Source organism: Carcharodon carcharias, chromosome 9 (assembly GCF_017639515.1).
Source record: "Carcharodon carcharias isolate sCarCar2 chromosome 9, sCarCar2.pri, whole genome shotgun sequence".
Taxonomy (NCBI): domain Eukaryota; kingdom Metazoa; phylum Chordata; class Chondrichthyes; order Lamniformes; family Lamnidae; genus Carcharodon; species Carcharodon carcharias.
Window position 1 is genome coordinate 45929398 of NC_054475.1, and position 20978 is coordinate 45950375.

At 39.3% G+C, this 20978-nt stretch overlaps 1 protein-coding gene across 10 annotated transcripts in view; it reads right to left on the reverse strand.

Annotated features, from left to right (window-relative positions):
* The window catches only part of anks1ab (ankyrin repeat and sterile alpha motif domain containing 1Ab), a 484507-nt gene that overhangs the window by 47401 nt on the left and 416128 nt on the right, over positions 1–20978 (reverse strand). For 9 of the 10 annotated variants that reach the window (XM_041195093.1, XM_041195098.1, XM_041195102.1 and 6 more), the window contains 2 exons: positions 14527–14625; positions 8697–8849 (listed from right to left, as the gene is read on the reverse strand). In XM_041195093.1, coding sequence (XP_041051027.1) covers positions 8697–8849; positions 14527–14625 — 252 coding nt within the window. Of the gene's footprint in view, positions 1–8696; positions 8850–14526; positions 14626–17729; positions 17776–20978 lie in introns of those variants that run through there. The other variant, XM_041195101.1, reaches the window with a different exon arrangement.

The window sequence follows — 20978 nt, forward strand, 5'->3', positions numbered from 1 at the left end:
ACAGCATAACAAAAGGCCATCAATATAAGATAGTCACCAAGAAATCCAATAGGGAATTCAGAAGAAACTTTACCCAAAGAGTGGTGAGCATATGGAACTCTCCACCACCGGGAGTGGTTGAAGTGAATAATATAGATGCATTTAGAGGGAAGTTAGACATATGAGGGAGAAGGGAAGAGAGGGTTATGATGATAGAGTTGGATGAGGAAAGATGGGAGAAGACTCAAGTGGAGCATAAATACTGGCATAGACCAGCTGGGCTGAACGGCCTGTTTCTGTGCTACATATCCTACGTAATTAACATTACGGGAGTGGAAATAGGCGGTCTTAGTAATGGTGTGGAGGTGTGATCAGGTGGTAATCTCAGGGTCAAGCATGAAACCAAAGTTGCAAACAGTCTGGTTCAGTCTCAGACAGTTGCCAAAGGGAGGGATGAAATTGGTGCCCAGGGAAAAGGTTTCTAGCAGAAACTGAAGACGGCTTCCATCTTCCCAATATTTAATTGGAGTAAACTTCTGCTCATATATTACCACAATCAAGCAATCTGACAATTTAAAGAGAATAGGGGTGGTGGAGAGATAGAGCAATGGTTGTCATCAGGGTACATGTGAAAGATGATGTCCCTGAGGAGCAGGATGTAGATGAGATGTAGGAAAAATCCTTGTGGGCACCCAGGGATAATGGTGCTGGAGCAGGAAGAGAAGCCATTGCACGAGATTCTCTGGCTACAGTTAGATGGTTAAGAATGGAACTAAGTAAGGGCAGTCCCACCCAGCTGGACAATAGTGGAGAGGTTTCAGAGGAGGATAGGGCAGACGACAGTGCCAGAGTTTGTAAACAGATTGAGAAGGACAAGGTGACATAGTTTATCTTTGTCACAGTGATATAGGATATCATTCACCTTCTAACAGTCGACAGAATGTCCTTGATGCTTGAACACACTTCCTCAGAAAAAGTCACTTGAGGTCAAAGTGAATGCAAATGAGGTTGCAAGAAAACCAGTTCTTTCCACAACTTATAGCCAAGGTTGATTAATTCAACCAATGAGAAACTCATTCAATAAGAATTACTCCAAACCTACGAGCAATCAGCTCTTCATGCAATGGTGTGGCCTTGCTAAATCGACAGTTATTGACTGATTTGCTTTCTTATGGAAATAGTAACTGAATGTTCTGTCACACACATGGTTTCGATTCCAAAGAGATATCTTCTTGTTCCTTTATCCATGTTCCATCTTCAAATAATCAAAATGAATCAAGCAGTTTTTTACAACCCTTTTGTGCTAAATGGGGTCTATTGTTTTCAAAGAAATATGGAATTTCAATAGTCTATTCTCTTAAGTAAAATAATTCTGAAAGTAGACCCAAATGATTACATGCCATCATTTGGAGGAAAAACTAATAATTACTATAGCGTTTGAACGAATGAAATGAACTTAGAAAAAAGGCTTATTTACATCTCAGTATTTCCATTTTGATTACAGCAAGTTAGAGTGCTTACATTTTATAATAAAGCTCAGTCATTATTTATTACAAAAATCTTATTTTATACAGTTCCCTCTTTTGGGATACTTCTTTGTATCCTAGTTTGCATGCTACATGCTAAGATGATGTCACTGAGGGACGGTCTACATCTGAACCAGAGCGGGACTAACATCCTTGCAGGCGGGTTTGCTAGTGCTGTTGGGAGGAGTTTAAACTAATTCGGCGGGGGAAGGGGACACAGAATGTTACCAGAATAGGGACACATCATATACAGTAAAACAATCAAGTCAGAGGGAATACAGCTGCATTAAGTTCCAAGGGAGTGAGGCAAGGGTGGATGGCCTCTACTTTAATGCCAGGAGTATTACAGGTAAGACGGATGAGTTAAGGGTGAGGATTGACACGTGGAATTGTGATATAGTAACCATTACTGAGACATGGTTGAGGGAGGGGCAAGATTGGCAGTTCAACATTCCGGGATATAGAATCTTCAGGCGAGACAGGGGAGGGGGTAAAAGAGGAGGAGGCATTGCATTATTAGTTAAGGAGTCAGTTACTGCAGTAAGGAGAGGTGATATCTTGGAGGGGGCATCGAATGAAGCTTTGTGGATAGAGCTTAGGAATAAAAAAGGGGCAGCCACATTGTTAGGTGTTTATTATAGACCCCCAGAAAATCAGCGGGAAATTGAGGAGCAAATATGTGCACAATTTGCAGGGGTGTGTAAAAACAATAACAATAGTGTAATTATATTCGCTGATTTCAACTTTCCCAACATTAATTGGGATAGACATAGTGTTACGGGCTTGGAAGGAGTGGATTTCTTGAAATGTGTACAGGTCAATATGTAGAGGGTCCAACAAGGCGCGGCATAGTGCTGGACCTAACTCTGGGGAATGAAGCTGGACAGGTGGCTGAGGTGGTGGTGAAGGAGCATTTTAGTGATAGCGACCACCACAACCTGGTACAATTTAAGCTTGTTACGGACAAAGAAATAGACAAATCGCAAAAAAATGTTTTGGATGGGGGGAGAGCGGATTTTAGTAAAATACGGCAGGATCTGGCCAAGGTAGACTGAGAACAGCTACTTGTGGGGAAATCTACAGAGGAACAGTGGGCAGGGGGGGGGTGTTCAAAAAGGAAATGGGGAGGGTACAGGCTCAACATGTTCCCTCTAGGATGATAGGAAGGAGTAACAAGCCCAGAGAAGCATGGATAACCAGAGATATTAAGGATATGAAGAGAAGGAAAGGAGAGGCTTTTGGCAGGCACAAGGGAACCCAATCAGCAGAGGCATTAGTGGAGTACAGAAATTGCAGGGTGGAGCTTAAGAAAGCTATCAGGAGAGCAAAGAGGGTATATGAGAAAGCTCTGGCTGGTAAAAATAGGGAAAATCCCAAGATATTCTATAAGTATATCAATGGGAAGAGGATAACCAGGGAAAGAGTAGAGCCCATTAGGGATCAATAGGGCAATCTATGGATGGAGCCAGATGACATTGCTAGAGCGTTGAGCGAATACTTCACATCCGTCTTCACCCAAGAGAATGAAGGCAAAGGTATGGAACTCGGGGAGAGAGACTTGAGGTTCTTGAGCTAATTGATATAGGGAGTAAAAAGATATTGGAGATGTTGCTAGACTTAAAAGTGGACAAATCTCCAGGTCCGGATGATTTGTGTCCCAGACTGCTGAGGGAGGCAAGGGAGGAGATCGCAGGGGCTCTGATCCAAATTTTTAATTCCTCTCTGGCCACAGGGGGGGTGCCAGAGGACTGGAAAACAGCTAATGTGGCTACGCTATTTAAGAAGGGTTGTAGAGATAAGAAAGGGAACCACAGGCCAGTGAGTCTCATGTCAGTGGTAGGGAAACTACTGGAGAAAATTCTGAAGGAGAGAATCTATCTCCACTTGGAGAGGCAAGGTTTGGTCAGGGATAATCAGCATGGCTTTGTCAGAGGGAGATCATGCCTAACAAATTTAATTGCATTTTTTGAGGAGGTGACCAGGTGTGTAGATGAGGGTAGTGCAATTGATGTAGTTTATATGGATTTCAGCAAAGCCTTTGACAAGGTCCCACATGGGAGACTTATAAAGAAGGCAAATGCATATGGGATACAGGGTAATTTGATAAGGTGGATTCAAAATTGGCTTAGTTGTAGGAGACAGAGGGTGATGACAGAAGGATGCTTTAGAGACTGGAAGCCAGTGTCCAATGGCCTACCACAGGGATCTGTGTTGGGTCCTCTATTATTCATCATTTATATAAATGACATTGATGACTATGTGGGGTGTAGGATTAGTAAGTTTGCGGATGACACAAAGATTAGCTGGGTGGTTAACAGTGAGGTTGAGTGTCTTGGGCTACAGGAAGATATAGATGGGATGGTCAAATGGGCAGATAAGTGGCAGATGGAATTTAACCCTGAAAAGTGAGATGATACACTTTGGAAGGAGTAATTTGATAAGGACGTATTCAATGAACGGCATGACACTAGGAAGTTCTGAGGAACAAAGGGGCCTTGGCGTATGTGTCCATAGGTCTCTGAAAGCAGAGGGGCATTTAGTGAGGTAGTCAAAAAGGCATATGGGACACTTGCCTTTATCAATTGAGGCATAGATTACAAAAGTAGGGAAGTCATGTTGGAGTTGTATAGAACCTTGATGAGGCTACAGCTGGAGTAGTGTGTGCAGTTCTGCTCGCCACATTATAGGAAGGATGTGAGAGCACTGGAGGGGGTGCAGAGGAGATTCACCAGGATGTTGCCTGGGATGAAACATTTAAATTATGAAGAGAGGTTGGATAGACTTGGGTTGTTTTCGTTGAAGCAGAGAAGGCTGAGAGGCGACCTGATCGAGGTGTACAAGATTATGAGGGGCATGGACAGGGTGGATAGGAAGCAGTTGTTCCCCTTAGTTGAAGGGTCAGTCATGAGGAGACATAAGTTCAAGGTGAGGGCAGGAGGTTTTTGGGGGATGTGAGGAAAAACATATTTACCCAGAGGGTGGTGATGGTCTGGAATGCACTGCTTGGGAGGATGGTGGAGGCGGGTTGCCTCACATCTTTTAAAAAGTACCTGGTTGAGCACTTGGCACATCATAACATTCAAGGCTATGGGCCAAGTGCTGGTAAATGAGATTAGGTAGGTAGGTCAGGTGTTTCTCACATGTCATTGCAGACTCAATGGGCTGAAGGGCCTCTTCTGCACTGTGTGATTCGGAGGTACAGCATGTAGATGAGAAAGGGCCAGCTAGGAAGATGGCAACCTGGTCCCAGGTAGTTTTTTCCTATGTCGGTCTAAATTAAATGTTGGAGGATGTGGAAGAATAGCTTTTGGGAGAGTTGATTTGAATTTTCCCAGGTTTCTGTAAAAGATCAACTGGGTTCCATTCATTGCTCCTCCACAGTGAAAAACTTAGCTCAGCTCACTGCTCCTGAGATGGCAATGAAGCAATGCAGTAGACTGCAGAATGAATCCATGATTTATTGGGTAGAGTAATACGCAACTGTGTTCCAAAGTATTTTGCCAGTTTTTAAACAACTTCTGTATCTGCTTTGAATTCTTCAGCCAGCTAATTTTGTCTGGTACCAGATTCTCTGTCCTTCTGTGCTGTATGATTATCCTACAATACAAAATGCTAGCATTTTGTAGAGTCAGACAAAAAGCATTTTAAAAAAAAAATTCATGGGATACTCTCAAGGTATTTTTCTTTCATTTCTCATACATGCCAAACTAGCAAACTAGCTAAAGCTGACAAGTAGCTTCAAAAAGCTGACACAGCCCCAAAAATGCTCACAACTCAAAAACAGCCCTCATTATAAGCACAATATGTGAAAACAAGCAGCACACTGGTGGTATGACTTAAGCTACAGGAATGTTTGTTCATCTGTATTGTAGAAAAAAAAAAGCTTTGCATGAAAATCTGAAGGGGACAATAGAAATGCTGAAGGCACAAAATTGGGAGACATCTCTGGGGAGGGGTCTGAGACAAACATCCTTGGAAATTTAGAATTTTTACATTAAAAGTATGCATTTGGCTAAACTTCTATTTCACAACTGATAACGTTTTTTCTTTTAAGATGAAAAATCCAAGCGACATTTGGATTTTCAGCAAACCAACCAGATCATCACTCAACCAAAAATTACCTTAACAGGTATTTGCACATCCAACACTCCCACCCCAGTTGACAGGGTCATTCACCACTCTTTTTGAGCCATCAAGACACTGTATTCCATCCAACTCCTCATCCTTCCACAGAGACACACTCACTCACTCCCTTCCAATCTTTTCAGTTTACACTCACAGCTTCCTACATCCTCCAAATTGATTTAGCAATCTACACCCTCCACCGCAGTTCAGTGGAATTGTCCATCTTTCCATTGAAGATAGCTGTCATGAAAATATAATAATCTTCATAATATTATTGAGATTTATTGTAAAACTAGGTTAATAGTGGGGTTGGATTAGTTTCTCTATGTGGATATGTGCGTGGAAGGGTTTTAATTGAATTGCAAACAACTAATCTGGAGCTTTTGAGTCATCAAAAGAGAAGTTAGGTTTGAAATGCTAAATATGTAAACATGGTTGAAGTTTTAGAATATGAGGTGTGAGGAATATTTACATTTTTAGATGAGCCAGAGTAGTTTGAATTTCAAAGAGATGATGGGGTGTTATACCTAGCCATATGAAGCAAAATCAAAGTGTGTTTATTTTTCCCAAAAGGTTACTGATAATATAAGTCCTATGAAAGATTTATATTATAAGCAAAGTAAAGCTGCAAAGACATATTGGAATAATGGGATTTACATTAAAATGGGAGAAACATGTATAAATGAGATGAAGTTATTTGTAAGGTGGAAGGCATTCTAAGATCTAACAAGTGTGAAAAGCCTCCAACCTCTCTGTATCAAGTTGCTGTCTGCAGGAACTGAAGCTAAGAAAACTCACTATGAATATCACTGTCCTGGGTATTGTGTGCTTTGCCTGGGTCTGTTGAAATTTATTTGTTTGCACTGTTGCCTTAATGGAGGAGTAACTGGGAGTCAGATTAATTTGGAGAGTTAGAAGTTATTATAGTGGTGTTTTGTAGACCTATGTATGTGCTTAAACTCTTTTCTACTATTAATAAATGTTTAATTTAGTTTTGTAAAAAAACCTCTTAAGACTCAGGTGGACTTATTACTATTGGTTTCAAGGCACGCATCTCAAAATAAAAATACAAATTGCAGAACATTGTGGCAGCTGTTTCAAGTTTCCCTCTGGGATTTGAGCATTTTCCATCTGCTGTGCCATAACAATGGCACTCAATCAGTTCAGTTCAACCAGATATTTTCCTCCCCCTCACCACTCCCCCAGTTCAAGATGATATTTGCCTTCCTCCCCATTCTAACATCGCATCATCCACATCCTTTTTTTCTCTCTGAAAGCACTGTTAGTTTTTTCCGCTTTCCTACCATATATTGCTCCCATCCTATTTCCCTTCATGCCACCCATTTTCGCCCTTCTATCATGCTACTCCTACCTGGGAACTGCTGGTTGAAATGATTCTGGCTGCTATACGCTGTAGGAGGAAACTCTACGTTTGCAAGAATTCCCACCTACAGAATGCTGGAACTGGGATCTTTTCCATCAAAGACAGGGCACAAACAGATGTGGCATTAAGAAACTGACTCGCTAAATCACCACTCGTGTGAAATGTTGATGGTCAGCATTAATGATTACTCTGCAGCGTTTCCCAAAATTCAGTTAAGTAAGCAATACCATGGTAGCAAATGCTTGAAACAAAGTTACACCCGGAGACATTTTCATTTCTAACTGTACTATGATTCAAACTGGAATTCAATTAGAGATCTTGTTTTTTTTTGTTTAATTTGTGAGATAATACATCATTTTTGGTTGATCACAGGGATATTTATAATAGTATTTTTGACAATATTTAGGATGTTGGATGTTGTGGTGGGAGGGGAAACTCTTGGACCAAAATGAACTACTCTGTGATACCAACTTGTGTTTACGTATAACTGTTTTGCAAAAGCAGAGATTCTATAGAATTGACTTTTGAAGGTTGTTTTCAAACAAGAGCATTAGGTGTAGAAACTGTCAGAGCATTGATCAAACCTTAAATTATATCAAACCTTATTACCAAGGGCAGACGATAGAGATGTAATTTCATCAATTGTCTCTACCGTCACCTGACAACAATTTGGCATCAGAAGCAAATGCTGAGGTATTCTAGAATACACATTATAGAAACTCAGATCAAGAGCAAAAGCATTCTGTTCAGTTCCCAGGTGGGTATTTAGCCTTCAACCAACATTACTAAAACAGAGTATCCAGTCATAATCCTATTGCTGTTTATAGGATAAAACTATGAAACAAACTGGCTACTCATTTTCCTTATATTGCAACAAGGATACAGATCAAAAAATACCTCATTTGCTATCAAGTGTTTTGGCACGTCCAGAAGTCAGGAAAGCACTACATAAACCCAAGAGTTTAATTCCATCTATTGCCCTTGCCCACTAATTCAATTACATATTCAACAATTTGTGCAGCTGTTTGAAGAGCTACTTCAGTATAAACTATCCTCTTTGAAAGTAATTATGCACAATTAAAAAATTTAAACTACAAGATTCATTCTCATCTGGAAGAAATACAATAACTAGCATTTATATATCATCTTTAATGCAGCAAAATGTCTCAAGGCATTTCACAGGAGCATTACCTGTCACAATAATCACAGGAGGAGATATTAAGCCAACTGACCAAAAGCTTGGTCAAACAGGTAGGTTCTAACAGAGGAGGATATAGAAGGTCGGGAGGGTAAGAGAGGGAATTCCAGAGCTGTCATAAATGGCTATTTTGTATTGAATTAAAGAAAAAAAGTGAAAGAGAGGGGGGTTGGAGAGAGAGGGAGAGAGAGAAAGAAAGAAGGGTGGGGGGGAGGAAGAGACAGACAGACAGAGAGGGAGGGAGAGAGAATCATAGCAAGATTCATCCCCAAAGCCCTCCCACTTCAGAAGTCTGTCAGCAGCTGAGAAGCAGGTGAGCCACAGCTCAAAGCAGTGAGGGGAATCTGAGTGTCCCACCCCTCAAAAAAAGTTCTAAAACTTACTTCATATATTTATGCAAGTATATGATTTTTCAACAGGGATCAGGTCAGTTAAAGTAGTTTTACCATCTTCTTACAAGACGACAAACATTTATTTAGCTTACATTTACAATTTCCAGTTCCCAGAGGTTTTTCACACAATCCATTGAATTGTACCCACTGGACAGAAATGTCTGACTGTAATCCTGCAGTCCAAGTGATTCTAACCATGCTACGATTGAAGTATTGCTGTTTCCATCAAAACCAAATGGTTTAATCTGCAACACAAAATCAATAATCAGAATATAGTACATCAAGTTATTTGAACTGATAAAACTATAATAATGGAGGTCGTCTTGTTCTCTAAGAATAAAAGAATTATAATTTTGGGGTGGTTACCGTGAAATTTAATTATTTAGTCCAAAGGCCTGCTAACACAGTGAATTTTACAACCTATGTATTTCTCAATGGTGAAGAACATTATGACACAGCCGACGGTAAAGGCTGAGTTGTTCAAATCCTAGAGAAAAACTTGAAACAACTGTCATAATCCATTTTTGCAATTCGTAATTTTGAGATGCAGACTTTGAGTTCAGTAGGAATAAGACCACAGAGTCTTGTGGTTTTTATATAAACTAAATTAAACATGTATTAATTTAACAACAAATTAAACACAAACACGTGGCTTCAAATTACTATAATAGTATTTTTAAAAATCCCCAAATTAATCACCTCCAGGTAAATCTCCACTAAGGCAACAGTAACCTATAGACTTTAATTAGACACTAGGCAAAGCATATTTGACCTTACAAATTCCAATTGAGGTTCTTTTTCAAGTTGTTGGAGGCGTGGAGGCTGGTTAGGTCTTAAATGCCTCTACTTTACACATACCTAGCTTTCCCCTTGAATGGAAATTTTCCATTGTATCACTAGGTCTTTTGAATTTCAGCTCTTCTAACAATAAAACCCCTTTCATAGCATCAATTTCATTAGTATGCTGAAAAAAATAAACACGTTGTTTGGCCTCTTCTAGCTAGGTGCAAGATTTTACCTATAGTCTTAAATGGGTTATTCAGCAAATGCAAATGAACACTTTACCTTGCTGTTCACCCAATTAACATCTCAAAACTACTATACATCAAAACACCCAGACTAGCTGTCTTTAATCCAATTAAGACACCCACACCTAGACACAGACCCCCACTAGAATTCTATTTAAAAAATAATTTCCAATAACATTATGCACATTAATACCTCTTCATGACAAACGCCTAATCAAAAGATGCTGTTTCTCATGCTGGAATGAATTCTAGTGATAGGATAGCCCCTAGTGATAGGTCTATGTCTTCAGATACCATCATGAATTAGGCTAATTGATCAACTGGAACACAGAGATGACTTGATTCTAAGGTTCCATTGCCAGACATATCATTTTAGAACTTTAATATCAGTGACCCTGCTTTCCCCTTCTTCCCAGAATAGATCGAGCCCTCAGTAGGTGGACAATAAGTACCAGGACCTCCATATCAGTAATATATCAGGAACAAGAAAAAGAGAATGGAATGGATTAACGGTACATTAAGTAAAATATCATGATGGATTAAAGGGCCTGTTTCTGCATTAACTTTCTTTGATCTTATGAAAGGGTTGCGAGGATGTAAAATGGAAAGGGCTTGATACACTTTAGATACTTGGGTCGCAAACCACCAAAAAATCTATTGCCAACACTCTCCCTGACAAGCCAAATATAAAATTAAATGCCTAAATTTTTAAAAAAGACATGATTTGCACATGACAGCTCGGAGATCCCAACATCAGGTTTAGCAGAGTCATGAACCTACTGAGTATTTACTGTCTATTTATTCCCCTACCAAAACATGAGTCTTCACAGAACTGTGATTAAAATGATGATCCATGGAAAGACCTGAAGATAACTGTAGATATCAAACACCAATTAAATTTAAAATATTCAGTGTAATCTACTTCACTGTACCTGAGGTAAGTACTAATAATTTACATTAAGAATTGCTACAAATATTTGACATTTAACAATTAATGTTATTAATTACCATCACTTCCTTTTGCTACTTGCCCAAGCATTTTGTAACTTCTGTCTTTTTAAGAGATGAATGCAATGTAATATTGAGGGATCATGATGGTTAAGGAAACCTAAAGCATGCAAATCCTACAGGGCTATAGTTGTCCATTCAGCACAATTAATGCAAGGCTGAAACTGTAACTGCTGAGCTTTTCCACAATTCATTGATCATAGTAACAGTTGAGGTATTTAAGATGCCACTTCACAGGTTGCAGTCTTCACAGTCAGCATTTCAAAATCAAACTTGCATATTATTTCACATGCAAGAATCAAATCTTCAGGTTCATTTCATAATACTGCAAAAAAAGTTGCTAAACAAAGCATTTTTGGGAAGAAATTTCCTTCTCCCTACCTGTTACATCTCTAACATTTTCCCAGTTCTGATGAAAAGTCATCTACCTAAAACATTAACTCAGTTTCTCTCTCCATAAGTGCTGCCTGTCCTCCTCAGTATTTCCAGCATTTGATTAATATCTCTATAATCTGCAATCTCCTTATACAAAAGATAGTTATCCACTTTCTTTGAAAATTCCCAACTTCGCCCAAATCAACAACCCTCACTGGGGTCTGTTAACAAATCCATTATCTTCTGGGGATGGTGGGGCTGATATAATCTTAAACCTGGCTTGAGGAATGTGAACATCATACTTGTGATCAGTTCTCTGTTCATGGTTTAAGTATATTTTTTTCAGATGATCTGGACTTTTCGTTACTTTGAACAGATAAGGTGTCCAGAGAAAATACATTGCTCCAAATAGTAAGACCATAAGACGTAGGAGCAGAAGTAGGCCATTTGGTCCATTGAGTCTGCTCCACCATTCAATGAGATCATGGCTGATCTGATAAATCTCAACTCCATTTTCCTGCCTTTTCCCCCCATAAGCCTAGATTCCCTTGCTGATTAAAAATCTATCTCAGCCTTGAATATACTTAACGACCCAGCTTCTACAGTCCTCTGCGGTAAAGAATTCCACAGATTAACTACCCTTTGAGAGAAATCCTCCTCATCTGTTTTAAATGGGCGACCCCTTACTTTGAGATTATGCCCTCTGTTCCTAGACTCTCCCATAAAGGGAAACAACCTCTCAGCATCTATCCTGTCAAGCCTCCTAAGAATCTTATATGTTTCAATAAGGTCGCCTCTCATTCATCTAAACTCCAATGAGTACAGGCCCAACCTACTCAACCTCTCCTCATAAGAAAATCCCTCCTTACCCAGAATCAACCTAGTGAACCTTCTCTGGACTGCCTCCAATGCCAGTATATCTTTCCTTTGATATAGGGACCAAAACTGTTCACTGTATTCGAGGTGTGGTCTAACTGGTGCCTTGTATAGTTTTAGCAAGACTTCCCTATTTTTATACTCCATTCCCTTTGAAATAAAGGCCAACATTCCATTTGCCTTCCCTATTACCTGTTGAACTTGTATGTTAGCTTTTTGGGATTCATGCACAGGGACTCCCAAATCCCTCTGTCCTGTAGCCTATTGCAGTAGGCCAATTGTCTAGACAAACTCCTGTAATCAGATTAATAATTGGGTTATTCTGGCCAGTTGCTTTCAGAGCGTGACTACTCATCATTTCCAAATATTTTTGACCACCATTATCTGTTTCTACATACATTATCCTATGTTTGTCCACATTAAATACAGTTTGCCAAATCTTAGACAAATTAACCTAAGTCTCAGTCAAAGACAATCAATTTCCTTCCTACTATTTAGCCACCCACTGAGCTTTGGGCAAACTGAAAATGTAATGCAACTTCCATAGTCATCAGTTACAGATTACTTGTAAGTGCTGTAAATAGCAGAGCTTCTAGAACAAATATCTGTGAGTATGCACAGGCAAGGCATTTCCATTTATCACCATCCAGTTCCGTTGTCAAGCTAATTCTCAATGTGACTAGACAATTAACAACTATTTCACTGAACTTTAAGCCTTTTGAAAATATAAGGGAGCCTCTGTAGCGGAGATTAGATCTACTAGATTGCCCTCATCCATCAGTTTAGTTGCTTCCTCAAATAATTTGAGTGCGTTTGCAAGGCATTTCCTTCTAAAACCAAACTGATTGTGCCCTACAAACAGCATAGATATTAAGTGTTCAGTTACAGCATCCTGTAGAACATTGTTAGGCTAAGTAGTCTGCAAACATCATATGATATTCATCAAGTTGTTTTGCAAAACTTTCAACAGAGAAAACAGCAACAGTCACTAGCTGGCACTGAATCTCCAATCAATATTTTTTCAATATGTAGTAACATAATTTTAGCTTTATTATGGCTGGATTTAATGCAGCCTGCCACAGTGGGAACAATGGTAGCCAGGCCAACTTAATGGCAGGAGACCTCCATGTCAGTCTCCCAGTGATGGTGGAACTCCCCCGATTAAGCCGGAGAAAGAAGAGGCTGACACGGAATTCCCGGCCGCCGCGGGCAGGATGTCAATTAGGCTCAATAATGGGCCAATTGACAGCCATTATCCCAGAGGCCACCACAATTTAGTGCTGCCTCATCAATTTGCCAGAGCAGCCTCCAGGGTCCTGTTGTCAGACACTGTATGCCTGATCAAGAGACCTGGCATTGGGGGGAGGGAGGGTGGGGAGCTGCTGAAAGCTACCTTTGGTATGGGGTCCTGCAACATTCCTAGGCCAGTGGTGGGTGCGGTGCTGCCAGCAGCCATCCCTCCCACAGGCACTGGTGGCGAGGAGTAGCTGCTGGTCTCTGACTGGCTGCTGGACTTCCAGCAGCTGGGATCTCAATCACGGGGGAAGCCTGACATTGGCTATGTAATTACCTGAAAGTACTTGATTCCTTTGGGCCCTCAACGAGTAACTGACAGGGTTCCCCGCTGGTTCTCCAACCAGTGGGCGAGACCCCCATCGCACCCACAAAATCTAGCCTGACCTAACTGAATCTGAAGGGAGATGCAAGTGGTGCATATGATTTTTGGGTCTTTGTTTGATGTGCGAGCATAAACACTTGCTTCAGTCATTGCAAAATACACTGAGTGGTATTATGGTTCTTTCTGCTTGCACTGGATTCTGGTTTATGTTGGTCATTTTCACAAGAAAGTGAGTTGTGTACTAATGTCTTTAATTCATTATAGAACTTAAGCACTGTTTGTCCTTCCTAAAATAATTATTCTCTGATTAATGAGAATTGCTTTTAAACTGACTTGATTCTATGAAGAGATTAGCTGTCTTTGTGACATGCCTGCATGTGGCACTACTGTAAAACTGTGCACTCTGGGATAAATTAATGAAACTTCAACATAAAAGTATGCAGCCTGCTCCATCTAAACTTGTGCAACATCTGTTCTGAAATGGTCCATACTAATCCTATTATTTTTTTCTTTCTCCCAAATCCTTTTGTATTTTCTTTGTTTGTCTAATGCTCTATTAAATGTTGCGATTAACTTTGATTTGATGGCCACTTGTGCGAATACATTTCGTATCCTAGCAATTTTTGATATGAGAAAATTTGTTTAACCGCTTTCCTTTGTTTGAGACATAAAGTGCACTCGTATTCAAAACAACTTGTAAATCAGATTTTCTTCTAATTAGTTTAAATAGCATGATCCATTTTGCTTTGGCTTTTTAAAAAATTTACATTGACCACAATATAATAAAATAAAATGGAATATCATCAATTTGTTACCATTCCCTATAAACTGATGTACACTTCTATATCATTTATTTGAAACTGTCTTGAATAAATCAATCTGTTCAATAATAATTACATCCAATGGGTTAGTAAGTCAACTTCTGTTGTTTGCTGTAAATTACTAAATTCTCATTTATGTTGAATGCTAATCAATTTTTCGTCTGCTTGCATACAAAATTTTAATCAGAAGTCTTACCTTTGGAAGGGAACGTGCAGCTTGAAGAATTTTTCGCCGATGACCTGCTTCATGAATTCCAAGCTCGCGCAAGTCCTGTTCTTCCATTATGTTAGCCCCCTGGGGAGACAGACCAAATTAAAAGGTTTGAAAGCCTTGGTCCTGCTCAGCAGTGCACAGCCAGAGTGTTCAAATCCATCCATGTTCACTTCACAACTGCTGGCATGCAGTATTGGTCGCACTGGAAAAAGATTGATTGTCAGAGCCTGAAGCGTTTGAGATGCACTATAACATTGAAAACTTCTATTATTTCCATTGACTCAGTAAACCAAAATTAAATTTCATCATTGCTATTCCAGAAGAAAGACTGAAGTTACTATTAGGCGCCATCTTAGACTCCATGGTCTTATTCTGGGAGGATAATTTGTTTCCATAACACAAACTACTCAGAGCTTCCAACTTTGGAAATACCAGGTTCCAGGCTCAGTTTAAATACATAGGACTTTCATTTCTGTCAAATCTGATTTTTATGTTGCAAAGGTGTATTGTATTGGTGATTTCTTTTTCTTCAAATTTGAAAAAAATTGCAAAGTCAAAGTGAAACACTATATAGTAATTATTGGGCCAGATTTTGGTAAAGCTATCACTCAGCTGCAACTTTTGGGGACTGTATATGCAAACTTAAATTCAAAAATTAGGAAACTGCCGTCCAATGCTTACTGTTCTTATAATTGAGAGACTCAAAAATTGAAATACCTAGAAAAGCTTGAAGTTGCCAAGCAGTAAGTATTATTTTACTGGTGTTGTTATGACACATAAAGGCTGAGTTGTTTAAATCCCAGATGGAAACTTGAACAACTGTCATAACCTATATTTTCAATTGGTATGCTTGAGATGCAGCTTTAAACTCAAGAATAAGACCACTGAACTTCAAGAGGTTTTTTTTATATAAAACTAAATTAAACATTTATTAATTTAACAAATTAAACACATACAAATGTCTACAAATTACTATCATAATTTTTTAACAAATCCCCAAATTAATCTGACTCTCAGTTTCGCACCAATTAAGACAACAGTAAAATTCAAACTTTAGAAGAGCCCAGGCAAAGCACATTTGCCCTTACCAATACAAAATGAGGTCCCTTGCAATTTGGTTCCTTTGCAGGCATAGTTGTAGGCTTACAGGCTGGTTAGATCTTAAATGCCTCTGACTTACACACAACAAACTCCTTTCGGTTTATACCTAGCTTCCCCTTTGAATGTAAATTTTCCATTGTATTACTAAGTTTTTAAATTTTACCTCTCCAACAATAATCCTTTCTTTCCACCACTTTTATTAGTAATATAAACACATTGCTTGGTGTCTCCCAGCTAGGTGCATGATTTTACCCGTTCTTTTGAATGGTTTCTTCAATGTACGAAAATGTATTTTTTACCTTTTCCTCCTTACGTTTATCTAATTAACATCTCAAACTACTATACATCAAATCATCCAGACTAGCTGACTTTAATTCAATTAACACACACACATAGACACAGAACCTAACACAATTCCAATTTAAAAATAATTTCCAATAAAATTATAGACATTCATATCTTTTCATGACACAAAACATACTATGGGGCCATGGAGATGGGTGGAGCTTCGGGAGGTTTTCTGGATTCAATTTATCTGGGTGTTTTCTGGGAGAGTTAATTGCAGTTTTGCCCACATGTGGTTTGCAGCTCACCAAGAGAAGATAGCCAGAGTAAATTACTGTTAGATAGATCTGCATTGTAAGCAGAGTAAAAATGTAACTTCAACATTCACCATGTGGAAAGTAGGTGAAGCTCAATCTTAGCTTCAGTTCCCTCACAAAATTGAAACTGAAAGACTGCCTAGTTTGAAACTAGAGGAAAAATCTACAGTGGGTTCAACAGAATCTTGTGAAAAAGGAAGTAATTAGCTGAAAATAACTTGGGAATATTGAAAAGTAACCAGAACAAGGGCTTCAGGTATCCACAGTCAAGAGATGGTAAATGAAAGTTTTACCTCTGAGAATAGATGGAGCTGAGGAGAATTTTCCAAAGGACTGGTTACAAGAAGTAAATAACTTTAAGATCAATGCATCTTAAAACAGAATTCTTGGGGGAAGGAAGAAGTAAACCTGAGCAGATAACATACAAAGTTATAAACCAAATTTTTAAGTTAATAGTGCTTGTTTTGTCTATTTTTTTTCTACATACAATAAAGTTTGTGTTTTGTTTAAAAAAAAGTGAAATCTTGTGGCATGAGATATGAGACATGCTGTTCAAGCTTTTTGCCTTGCACTCATCAGATCAGATTCACAAGAATACCAAATCTCAACAGGAGCAATGATTTTTACTGCATGAGAAAGGGGTGCTGATTGGTTGGTAACAATACTCAAGTTCTGTATGACCGAGCAGCTATTTGTATAACTGAGACAGAGGTACAATAAAGACCAAATTCAGTATATCAACAACATAGTTCAACTCTCAGGTAAGTTAAGAACAGGTAAGCTATCTATTGAATTTCTCAGCGTGTTTTTTAGGCCCAAGGTTATGCCAGTGTTCATTTCCAAGCATACTGATAATGCTGAAGTGAGAGACAGTCCCACGATCGAGTGAGCGTTCATTCCTGATGGGATTGAACAGATTGGTAGTAGGATTGCTAATTTACACTGCGCCTAACACTACGTTTGGTCTGAGGTACACAAATTTCTTTCATTTTTTGATTTGATCCAAGTGTGCCGTTATACTGCCTCAATAGATGACTGCACCATAAGCAATACTCATTTGAAACACACCCACACTGTAAACTTACTTTATTGTAAGCGGTTAGGCAGTACAATTTATGACGCTGTCAAACAGTGCCGGTGTAATGCTAGGTAGATAGGCTGTACATCCCAATGACTGATGGATTGTATCAAACAGCGCATTCCTTCAGCTGTTCGCAGCAGGCAAAGTACTGACTATACTCATGCAACCCATGCTTGCAAAATTCAGAACACAGTGTCCAACATGAGATATGATTCCACGACTGGACAACGTTTACTAAACAATTCTGATTATACTAAGAATTACACCAACAGCCAATTCAAAATTATCAGTTGGGCTCGCAATGCTCGTAATTCTAGCCCTTACGAGTGCTAGGAGTTACATATATTCACACACGGGGTCCTGTCCTTTGCAAACAGAAAGAAGATATAAACACATTGCACCTTTTTCAGCTAAAGCTTGGGGGTCAGCCATTCCCTGGTTCATTCTTCATGGCAATGCTTTGACCAGAGTCAACCAGCCTGGTTTGAATTTAAACAAAAGCTTGGCAGTTAACTGTTCTCCAATGCATTCTCCATTGCAACACTTGTCAAAGTCCACTTGCCAACCAATCAGCGCCCTCTTCTCATGCAATATGAATGTTGTTCCCTTTGAGATTTGGTGTTCTTGTGAATCTGTCCTGATGAGTACAAGATGAAAAACTTAGACAGCACGTCTCTTTTTTCAGCAATATTGAAGTTCTGTGCTACTCAACAGCTAAGTATATATCTATATGTTATGTATATATGCTTTATATATATATACACACACACACCAAGTATACATATATATATCCAAGAACTGTCGTAGATCATTTGAACATCAGATTAATTGCAAATGCAGTTGAATAAATTATCCAAAGATTCAACCACTAATAATATTATGTGCAGATGTAGAATCTGATGGGAATACATGATAAGATTGCCCCATCTATGGAATACAGCTATTTATTAAAAAGGGGGTAAAACCTTGAAGAACTTAATATTAATTGAAGGATACAACATCTAGGTTGAAGGAGTTGTAGTTCATATACAGCTGATCTCAAAAACAACGTGATTTAGATCTCAAGCTCATTGGGGATACAATTCATTAGCTGTAAGTCTGCATTACTCTCTATACATCAAAAACAAAATGTATGCCATACATATTTGTCCTTAAGATTAAGGAGGTTGCCACCACTGTGTAAAATCCTTGGCCCCGATTTTTATGGGGAAACACAATCGGAGTTGGGGGAGAGCAAGGGAGTTCTAGATGGTAAACATGGAAGAACTGGTTTCCTGGAATCCCAACTACTATTTACTGCAGGTTTCCTGCATGGGAAAAACTGTGGCATAAAGACACAGCTGAGGAGCAGAGAGGGAAACAATGAGAGATCAAGGTCATAGGGGAAAGAAGAGAGATCGTGAAGGGAGAAGGGCATGATCAGGGAGGGCCATGGAATTTGGGGAGGATAGAGTGAACTGGTTGTAGTTGGGAGCCAGGAATCCTGGAGTTGGAAGCAGGTAACATTTTTGAGCCAAGGGAAACTACTCGAGGTGTTGTAAAAAGTCTTAGCTTGTGGATCCCAGTCCTTCTCACTTTCTTTACCTGTTGGATTTCCTGAAGCCTGGGGAAACCAAATTAAAATGGGTTAACAAATGAAAGTACCTGTTTCACATCTACATGCTCTCCCTCGGCAACATCACCTACTCTCTGCCTCCCTTTAAGATACTCCTTAAAACATATCTTTTTGACCAGGTTTTTTAGGTGTCATAAGGGATATTAATGTATATAATGTTATTGGAAATTATTTTTTAAAAAATAGAGGTTTCGCTGTGTCTGACAGTATGTGTGTTAATTGGATTAAAGCCAGCTGGTCTGGGTGCTTTGATGTATAGCAGTTTTGAGATGCAAACAGTAAGGTAAAGGGTGCATTTGCATTTTGTTGAATAAACCATTCAATGACTGGGGATGAAATCTTGCACCGAGCTAGAAGACACCAAGCAATGTTTATATTACTAATAAAATTGGTACTTTGAAAGGGGTTTAAAGGGCCTGGTGATACAATGAAAATTGACATTCAAAGGGGAAGGCTGGGTATAACAGAAAGGAGTCATGTGTGCGCAGGTCAGAAGCATGTAAGATCTAAGACTGTAAGCCTACCACTGTGTCTGCAAAGGAACCAAATTGGAATGAACCTCATTTTGAATTCGTAAGGTGAAAATGCTTTGCTGGTGTCTGTTTAAGTCCATGGTTTATTGTTGCCTTAGTGGAGATTCATTTGGGAATTAGTTAAAAAGTTATGATAGTGTAATTTATAGCCATGTGTGTGTGTTTAATTTGTTGTAAATTAATAAATGTTTCATTTACTTTGATATAAAAACCTCACGAGAATTGATGGTCTTATTCCTGATTTAGGGCTACAACTCAAAACATACCAATTGAAAATATAGGTTATGACAGTTGTTTAAAGTTTCCCTCTGGGATTTTAAACAACTCAGCCTTTACCAACTTTTTGGCTTGGTTGATCTCATATTTTGTTTCATAATTCCCTTTTGCACCCTTAGCTCCTGTCTGTTAGTTATAATAATCATCATTTAAACAGAAAATGTTTTATCACTTTAAAGATGCCATAAAAAATATAATTTGGTATGCCTACCCTAGATTGACTGCTGTGGTTCAAGAAGGTGCTTCACCACCACCTTCTCAAGGGCAGTTAGGGGTGAGCAAAAAAATGCTGGCCTAGCTAGCAATGCCCACATCCCCAAAACGATTAAAAAAAACACAAGTATTTTCTCTTTGTATCTCAAAGTAATCTTAATTACTTTTATTGTGCTACAGACAGAGAAAAAAAAATACAATGTACCAGAGTCACATGGAAGATAATATTAATTCCCAAGAACGGGTGAGTTTGGGATTGGTGAGAAGTTAAAAATTTTAAAACTTCAAACATGTCTCAAACCATCCCACTTCCAGATTTAATGGATATCTTGGGAGATGGACCGGTCAGCAAATAGTTTTCAAGGGGGTTGCCTGCCTCCATTTTACTCCAACATCGACCCACAGTGCTGTTTGGAAGCCAGCTCCAGGGACAGTGAAAGAAGGGCGAGATAGTTCCAAGTCAGGATGGCATGTGACTCGGAAGGGAAATTGTAGGTGGTGGTGTTCTCCTGAATTTGCTGCCCTCTCCCTCCTAGGTGGCAGAGGTCGCTGATTTGGATGTTGTTAAAAGAGCCTTAGCAAGTTGCTGTTGTGCACATCAGTGGTGGGCAAGAATGTAAAAGCTGGTGGATGGGGTACCGAACAAGTGGGCTGCTTTATTCTGGGTGGTGTTGACCTTCTTGAGTGTTGCAGGAACTGCAATCATCCAGGCAAGTGGATAGTATTCCTGATTTGTGCTTTGTAGATGGTATACAGACTTTGGGGAGTCAGGAACCAGTTGCTTGTCCCAGAATTCCTAGTCTCTGACTTGTTCTTGTTGCTACAGTATTTATATAGCTGGCCTAGTTAAGTTTCCGATCAATGGCAACCTCCACGGTGTTGAATGTGGGGTATTCACTAACGGCAATGCCACTGAACGTCAAGGGGAGATGGCTAGATTCTCTCTTGTTGGAGGTGGTTGTTGTCTGGCATTGTGGGGCATGAATGTTACTTGCTGCTTATCAGCCCAAGCC